Raw genomic sequence first — 9,163 nt, 5'->3', positions numbered from 1 at the left:
CAATAAAGAACTCGACATTAGTCCTGAACCAGAAAAGATTCCTTTTTGTCGTTACCACCTTCCTTTACGATGTATGGAAGGCCTCCAGCGGGGTCTCCTTGGAAGGGGCGTTGAGGGAAGATCTGAGACTAATACACAAAGAAGGACTGCTTTTTGTTGACTTCGTCTGTTCATTCCGGAAAGTGATTTGCAACGGAAGGTGCCATGATCCTAAGGCTGCAGGCCATAAGGCTATCCAAGCTACCATTGATCTCCTTACTCATTCCTTTTGATGCCATACCTTGATGAAGGATGCACGCAGTTAGATTTCCATATGCCCTATTTGTTATCAAGGCAAAAATTCGACTTTAAACCTCTTGGCACCCTTCACCGAGGTCCAACACCTACTACTCCATGGTCCCATATTTCCACAGATTTCATTGCAGACTTGCCACCCTCTAAGCGATGTATTACCATAATGGTCACTATTTTTTTTTGTTTTGGTTGATTATTAAACAATTCAACCTTTCAATAATTTACAACATATAAAATAGAGAAACAAAGAAAAATATAAACATTATAACATTATGATTAACAAAAGAAGGCATCTAGTGGATATTACATATTTGTTATTTAAAATTCGTCTTACAAAAGTAATTATATTTTCCATCTTCTAAAATATCTAAGGACAACAAATATCTATCTGTGGCTAAAATCCCTGTCTGTCTCTGTCCAATAAAAATCATTTCCCACAAAGTTTCTGGTGTGATATCTATATAATCCTTAGAAACCTTTTGTAAAAACAGTTTTCTTTGAGGGAGTAACTGAGGGCCCATTACCATTAAATGCTTCAGAGTTTCTGGTTCATTAATATTCTTACAAAACCTACAATTCTTTTCTTGTTGGGTCCGCTTCAATCTAATACCTTGGATTTCTCTAGATGGCCATAAATTAAATCTTAATTTTAAAAACAGCATCCTGAATTTAGGTGCTGGGAATGACATTAAATATCTCTGGATCTTATTCATTGGCTTTATATAGAAATGTCCCCTTTTAAATATATTTATTGCACTGATCCCAGGTAACCCTCCAATCATACTGCCATAACTTGGCCTTCGCTCTGTCAGGGTTCTCCATTAAGCCCTTCATCTTAATATCAGCAGCACCCCAAGGAAGGTTTGCTTCCACCCCTTAAGTGAGCGATCATCTGCAGATTCTAATAGAGCAGCTAACCTTGGAAGCATAGACTTATGATTTGGGTCGCACATCATACATTTCCTGTAAAGGATAACAGGCCACCATTTATACATTATATCAAGAGACAATAGACCTAGCTTGAACTGTCTTATTTGTACTGGAACACAATTGGGGAGAGCCAACACTTTTCTCCGAAATAACCCCTCCAACTTCTTCCAGTCTGGTACATGGTCTATCATCTTTGTCTCTGCCCCATAGATTATCGTTGGTGTCACCTTTTGCTTATAAAAGATTACTAGGGGTTTACAAGAGAACTTACGATACCTTTGATGTATAATGGAAGCCTGCGCAGCCGACACTACCATCTTCCTCCTAATATCCACCAGATATGTTACAATGGTCACTATTGATAGCTTCACCAAGCTGGACCATTACACTCCATGTAAAAACTACCATCTGCCCACCGAGATGGCTCAAGTCTTTTTCAAAGAGATCTTTAGATTGTATGGACTACCCAATACCATACCTTCTGACCGGGGTCCTCAATATACCTCTTTTTTCTCTTGCCTGCTGTTGCCAGCTGCCTTGTTGCTATCTAAACCTCCCTCCCGGATCATCCGTTCATCTCAAAGACTCTTTCTACATTGTTTGGTGGACTGTGACATCTACTATGAGGTTTTTTATGCTGAAGCCTCCCCCCCCCCCATATAACAGGACATCCCTCGCTGTTGCCATTTGTATCTTGCTGGTATAAGTAGGCGGGCACTGTGGCTTCTGAAAGGGGTCTCCCCTCTTTCTTCAAGGAGAGCTATTTCTGTAAGAAGAAGAGAACATATAGACACTACTCAGCTGCATCTCCTGCTGACATCTAACAAAAATCAGCGGAGCCTGAATCTGACAGTGGTTCTATGGACAATCTTGAGAGTAGGTCCTTATAAAGCTAGGACTACACAAACCATTTCAAACATATGCCATTTCCATAGGTAAAGCATACAATTAATGGTGAAGCAAGCACCGTTAAATGTGGTTATTGGTGAGATAGATACAAGAGGAAAGTCAGGCATTGTTAGCAATCCTTGATTGAACACCTAGGAAAGATTGGGACCAAAAGAGAAATGAGAAGGGCAGATTACTCCTACACCTGGAAGGAAACCGTATTGGAAATCCAGTGCCTGGCAGTATATCAATAGAGAAGAGCTTTCATACCACCGATGACAACTTAATTGCGTTGCAGCAAGGAATCTACAGCCTAAGTGATGTGGTAGTTGATATGGTGCATATCATCCAGGAAGACTTGGAAACTTTAAGATGAACATACGGATGTGAAACCTCTGAAGATCACTGACCTCCTAGACACACCGTCTACAGGAGTTCCAGATTGGACTATCATAACATGGCCAGTACAACTGACCTATTGGATTGCTCGAAGAAAGTAAGGACAGTAGATATGGGTGTACGAGATGGGTGCGAGGAGAAGCGAGAGGGTGGGAGCAGTAGGTGTATTAGGCAGGAGAGAGTTTGGTAGAGAAGGGTGAGCAGGGCATCATATCCCAAGGAACTCCAGTGCAATCCCACCTCGCCCCAACCCGATTAAAGGGTAGCTCAAAAGCACAGTGCAGCACACACTTCCACTGATCCATGCAAGTAAGATTAAGTGCTTACCCCTTAAACTAATGGCAAATCACAGCCAACTAAGGAGCAGGAATCTCTACTGGGGAAAATACACTTATCTCATAGCTCTCAACTCACACACTTTTGATGGGTGTCAACCACTGTGACTTTGTAAAGAGCTGACTCACCTGCCAAGCCTCCTGCACACCCATTCATTCCAATGTGCTCTCACCCGATCGGGTGTTTTCATCAGCGTTTGCGTCAGAAATGGTTGAGAGCTATGCTTATCCACACTATTAAAAAAGGTAAATTAAAGTGCGCTTGTTCCTGATCCGAACACAATTTTCCCTTAATGTGGTGGGGTTCATAGCACATTGTATCCTTTTTAGTGTGGTGGATGTGGTTAAGACATTTGAGATCTGGCTTGTTACATGAGGAAATAAAAAGAACTCATTTAATAATGCCTTTATTTGACGCTGCTTTGCAACACTAGAGGTTTAATCCTTTATAGGAATTCCCTATACCAACTGAGGCACACACTTTACAGCTCCGCGCTGCCTTTGCTAACCTTATGCACTTCGAATGCATAGCAGCCATCTTGAAAAGAGAAGCAATTTCTTACACAACTGCAATTACAGTAAAATTCCTTTTTTAATACGGAATATAAAGATCTTGTTTTTTAATCATGTACTTTACTAAATGTCCATCCCTGAAAATAAGGGTTACGCACTAATTAGCTACGTCTTCTTAGGATAATCATACTGAATATTATTGCAGTTTGGTTGAACACTTCTTCCACGACTTTTTTCGATCTCCTCCCTTTATTGGTAGAGATGCTTTAGTTTACATGGTGCAACAGGACCCATTTAAAATAGGACGAAAGCAGCGGCAAAGAGCATCCGCCTCCGCTTTCAGACAGGCATTGATCAAGCACTGTGACTCCCGGACAAATTCGTCCGACGCCTTTTGACCCGGAAGCGCTGCTGCCCAGAGTCTGCGTGCTTAATGTCAACACCAAAGTGTGAGATGTTTAAAAAGCGGGCGCGGAATTTTCGTGCACGGAAAGCAGAGTCCAGTAGTAGTGGCTCAGAGAGCAGCGCGGAGGAAGAGTCGGGTCCGCCTGAGTCTCCCGGACGAGTGGAGCGTCAGGTGGTAAGCAATCGATTCCGAGCTTCCCGGGGCAGAGGTCTCTCTTGCAGCTCGAGGTCCCGCGGTGACAAATCCCCGGCGGTTAGCAGGTTGCAGCTCATCGACGATTCCCCTTCCGAGCCTGACTTTGGAGCGTCCGGTGGGGCGAGCCCTTCTCTGACGGGTGGAGATCTCGAGCATGCGGAACCAAGATGCAGCTTGCTAAGTTTCGGGGCACAAACGGAAGGTAACAACATATTACTACTGTGTGCACAGTATAACTGGCTGAGGCTGAGCGGGGGTCACCGGACGATATCCAACTAAACCACGGTCATGTACTTGAATTGTCACAACTTTGACAGTGTTTATTAAGTACGATTTCTAACAGGGGGACGCCTCTGAATCATCACAGGTCGCAATCTTGTGTTGTCAAAGTGTTTTTGTTGAAGGATCGAACAAAATCTATAGTGGTATTTCCATTGACGTCTCTTAATTAAATGCACCATTGCACCTGGTTAATTACTGCTCCTCACAATCTGTAGTAATGCCAGACATACCACCGACCGAGTATCCACTTTTGAAAGACACCCATACTGTTGTGTCCTGGCAAGGAGGATTCAGCACTCAATCTTCTGGGACTCTAGTAAAAGCTTAATTATTTACACTTGCAACAGCTGCATGCACTGTCCTTTTTGAAAGTAGCTGCTGTGTCTCTGGGGCTCTACTCCACTAGCAGGAGGAGCTCTAACCTCATATCTTGTACCGCCTTGCACTTATCGCCCGTGCTCTGACCGAAGTCTCGCGATATCACGGCCTGGGACGCTAGCAATCCACATACCTGCTTTTCTTGAGAAGCATGATGTTCTTCCTATTAGGAAGTCATGATACTTCAATGGTTTCTTTCCTTCATGATGTGGCCGGCTGAAGTTAGTAGTTGTTCTTCCACACCTCCATCACTGCTTCTCTCGAGTGTCTGGTCTACTGGTTCCACTTGCACTTCCTTGACCCCACTTGACTCGTCAACTTTTAGTCTTTGATTGACAGCAATTCCCTGTTTGCTTCCTTTGCTGGTCTCTTCTCTTCCCCTGGGTGACCTTCTTCATTTGCTTGCTTGTGGGGTGGTGACCAATTTTCCACTGCAATCCAAACACTGCTACTCTCTCTAAGTTACACCGTTTTCCATTTTGGGTTGACACATGATTTGTACCTTTCCGCACAACCCTGGTGAGTTGACTGTACCAGGACCCTGTCATTCAGTGCTTGTGTGGTAATCAGATCTTCCTCTTCTACCTCAGTCCTTCGCACTGCCCTGTGATAGTCATTCCACCTTTTCATGTGGGCATTGCTTTTCCTGATCCTCAACACCACCCTTTCCAGGTTTATCGTGTTGTCTTCCCTTACTTTGAACAGCCATTGAGGTACTAGCGTGGATGCAGCTCTTCTGCCTTTTAGCATGTGGAAGGGCGACACCATGGTGGTTCCATTGGGAGTAAGCCTGTGAGCGGCTACTGCTTCCTTAACTGTCTTGTGTGTTAGTGACTTCAATCCAGCACTCCAACCAAGTCAATGCTTAGTATGGGATGCCCTATGGAAGCCCTTATTTATATATTTTTATGTCAAAGTTCTTTAAATCTGGATGATGAACCCTTATATAACGCCCCTCTCTTTGAATCTTCCCGACCTCACTGAGCCAAGAAGTAGGTTTGTTTTGCAATTAAAAGGTTTATTTGAAGAATTGAACAATATATATCACACTTTTATGAATAGAATAATATCTGAATAGCACACTTATGCATATGAACGGTAATCATAAATGGGTAATATTACAGTATCAACAATCTCTTTAATCAGTTAGGAGTAGGAAGAGGAAAATAGTGTAGCAGAGAATACTTTGTATGAGTTCAAGGAAATGCAATGATGGGAAAGAATGTAACACAGAAATAAAATTGATATGGTTTCAATCGAAAGACAATATGATCACTCTTTCCCCTGTGACTACTCACTCCCCCCCCCCCCCCCCCCCCAGTATGCGATATGAAGAGATGGAAATGGGGGCACACAGGTTTCAGGAATACAATCAATATGCAGTTCAATCCCAGTTCCCCCAGCAAATTTGGAGAAAACCGCTATGATTTTAAAACGGGCAAAAATACTTTTGAATGTGATTGCAATGAAAGGGAAAATATGCTAACATGATTTTAATTCACTAAAGGAGATTCAGCACTAGCGAGAATTACTTTGGATTGGTACAGGTGAACACTAGCAATGATTATCAGATTGAAAATGAAATTCAGCAGTTGAAAACAAGAAACAGCTATTTTGACAAGTGGTGAAATGGAGCTAAATTGCAATTTGCGGCAATTTCTCTGCGTGAAACGTGAAACTATAATGAATTGGAATGTCGTTTTAGGTTTGTTGGAAAGCTTAGGATCTTAGCTTCAAAATTACAGTTTCGGTTCTAGGACGTGTGGTTCAAAAGTTACAAAGGATTTTTTTAAGGTAGATTTTTCAAAAATGAAAGATTGCACTTTAAAGATTAGGAATCAATATGGACTTATACTAAGGGGCTATGAAGAAGCAAGACACTCAACGGGCAGCCACCAGAACAGCTGCGCCTCCGCTCTGATCTGTCCGTCAAAACACTTGTCCCTCTTCAGAAAAATATCAGCGCAAAGATGATTATTGCTACAATTATCACAGACAATATAATGAGAAGAATTCAGGATGGACACAAGATTTCTATAATGCAGTTCTGGATAGGTTGGAATAGGATTACTTTATACTAAGAGATGACTATGGACTGTTCTAGAGTAGATGCTCACTCCTATGGCTTTGGAATGGAGTGGGCCCCGTCAAAGATCTGGTCAAGGGTTTGGCTGGGATTCGCTTGCCACCGGACAGGTCTCAGGCACTCTGGTCTGCGCGGCCTCTTGTACTGGATCTGACAGGTTCTGGATACTGCTCTACTTTCTGGGTCTGGATCTTGGTTCTAGCACAGGGTTCTTGGAAGTTTAGGGGCTAGAATCAGGTTGCAAAAGGTTCTGAAGGCCTGCTGAAAAGGGTTCAGCTTTTGGGTTAGGCCTCTCTGCTTCAAGTTCTTGAGTTTAGTTCTAGAGTCTGTCTGGATTTTTGTCTGGATCTTCTTGCAGGGTGCTTCGCCAAGAAATCAGTTGAGTAGTGGAAAAGTGTATGCCCTGCCTGTCCTCAGCAGTCCCTATTTATGTATTTCCAAAGTGGGTGGGGAGGCTGATTCTACAATGCCCAACCCTCTAAGGATCTAATAGGTCAGGGAATTTCCTATCCCCTGATTTGAGGAGGGGATCAGTGTGTCATCCTGAGTCATCATGTGTCATGTTTATGGCTTAGGGAAAAAACCTCCCCTTTGTCTCTGTACAGTATATCTTATTTTTCATAAAACACATGTTTACAATATACACAATTTGTTAATATTACATGACAGATTGCCCAAGGTACATTTCTGTTTAACTCTCATCTTCCTAAGAGCTTTGGTTGAGAAATGACAACTTTTTCGCGCTTTTGGTGGGATTCTCTATTATTTCTGCACCAATTTTTAGACATGCATGCACACCCCATCTGGGCACATTTCTGTAATTTTTCCGGGTCCTGGCATAAACACAGTAGCTACAATATGAATAATTCCGGGGTTTGGTCTCCAAACATTGCACAGAGTCCAGCTTAGTCTTAAACTGTGAGCGAAATCTGTTTCACATTTTTGTCAGTTTGTTCCAATATTTTAGAAGCATTTTCCTTCAACATATATCTAGTCCAATGTTAAATCCACATCCCAGTCTGGTCCGCCCCCAGAGCTGGGCTGACTCAGAGGGTCACATGTCCTGCTTCCTGCCAGCAGTTTGTTGTCAGTCATACCCGAATTTGTATTTCTATTCAGCCCAAGGACTCCTTTTGTCTGCACTCAGAGCAACAGGCCAGGGTGCCCCTCCTAGTTCCCTTTCACAACAGCCTATCAATCTCTTAGCCAAGGGCAGGGGGAAGTTTCCTTTGTCCAGGGAGAAGGTGTGGAATTTGTTTGAAACACAGTGTGGGAAACTTTAACTCTTATATCTACAAATTGTCTTTTCTTATAATATAACTCACATTTTTAACACATACATTAAACAATTTCTTGCTTCAAGCCTTTTCAGAATATAGTCTTTAAATTGTATCCACCTCTTAGCAAGTCTTTCTTTGGCATAGTTGGGGTTCAATGTTCAACTTTACCCAAAATGGTTTTAAAACGGCGGCTTCTGGTAGAGGTGAGTAACAGTATTACACCCATTTTTAAAAATATTTTCTTTAAATCAATTTTATTAGATTTTCGTATGAGTAAGTGACACATCAAATTTAAACTGTGGGCTGATGCCTGAAGAGAAACGCATAATAAAATGCCCCGGATCTCTGCCATTACCTCCCCCCCACCCCCCTCTTATCTCAGAGCTGGTCCACTCGGAAACATCTCCGGGCAGCACCCCCCGTGCTCATGTAAGTCAGTGTTAGGCTGACTCTCTTGTGCCATGTCCCAGATGTTCTAGGCTCGGGTGGGTCTTGCGGGGCCGGGTCGCCCTCCCATGGGGTCATCAAGTCTTGTCTCCTTCGTTGCCAAATGCCTCCATAAACTGTAGCCACTCTGATTCTGTATGCAAACTCGAGCCCTGCATTGCTTCTGTTAGTTTTTCCATGTAGTAGATGTCCTTGGCTACTGCTACCCATTCTCTCTTTCCGGGAAGGGCGGCTGTCTTCCAGGTTCTAGCTCGAGCGGCTCTAGCCACCAATAACAGTGTGTCAAGTCTGCAAGCTTTTCCCAGTGTTCGTCCTTTAGTTGCAATCCAAATATTAGTAACATGGGGTCCAGCGGGTAAGGCCCCTCTCCTGCCTCCTTGAGCCAACTGAGGACCTCCGTCCAGAACGCCCGGGCCCTATCGCATGTCCACCACATGTGCTAGTAGTTTGCTTTTTCTCCACAGCCATGCCAACACATGGGGGCAACATCCAGGAACATCCTGGAGAGTTTGACTGGGTCATACTGCCACCTGTGGAGAAGTTTGACGGCATGTGTTTTGTACTGGCAGGAGATTGAAGTCTTGTATGCCCTATTACAAAGGCGCCTCCAGAGATTGTCTCCAATGTTTAAGTCCACCTCCCATTTTCTCCTAAGACTTTTAGTCGTTCCTTCTCTGGTCAGTAAAGCTCCGTAAAGAAGGGATATGAGACCTTTCATTTCAACGTAAGT

At 43.3% G+C, this 9,163-nt stretch overlaps 1 protein-coding gene across 2 annotated transcripts in view; it reads left to right on the top strand.

Annotated features, from left to right (window-relative positions):
- Window positions 1–3,582: 3,582 nt before the first annotated feature.
- The window catches only part of GCFC2 (GC-rich sequence DNA-binding factor 2), a 945,959-nt gene continuing 940,378 nt past the window's right edge, over window positions 3,583–9,163 (top strand). For both annotated transcript variants that reach the window (XM_069605850.1, XM_069605849.1), the window contains exon 1: window positions 3,583–4,162. In XM_069605850.1, coding sequence (XP_069461951.1) covers window positions 3,793–4,162 — 370 coding nt within the window. In that variant the 5' untranslated portion in view covers window positions 3,583–3,792. The remainder of the gene's footprint in view (window positions 4,163–9,163) is intronic.

The sequence above is a fragment of the Ambystoma mexicanum genome, chromosome 4p (genome assembly GCF_040938575.1).
Source record: "Ambystoma mexicanum isolate Mex_15411 chromosome 4p, UKY_AmexF1_1, whole genome shotgun sequence".
NCBI classification, from domain to species: Eukaryota; Metazoa; Chordata; class Amphibia; order Caudata; family Ambystomatidae; genus Ambystoma; species Ambystoma mexicanum.
The sequence above is the reverse complement of the archived record's forward strand: the minus strand, read 5'-3'. Positions and strand labels throughout refer to the sequence as shown.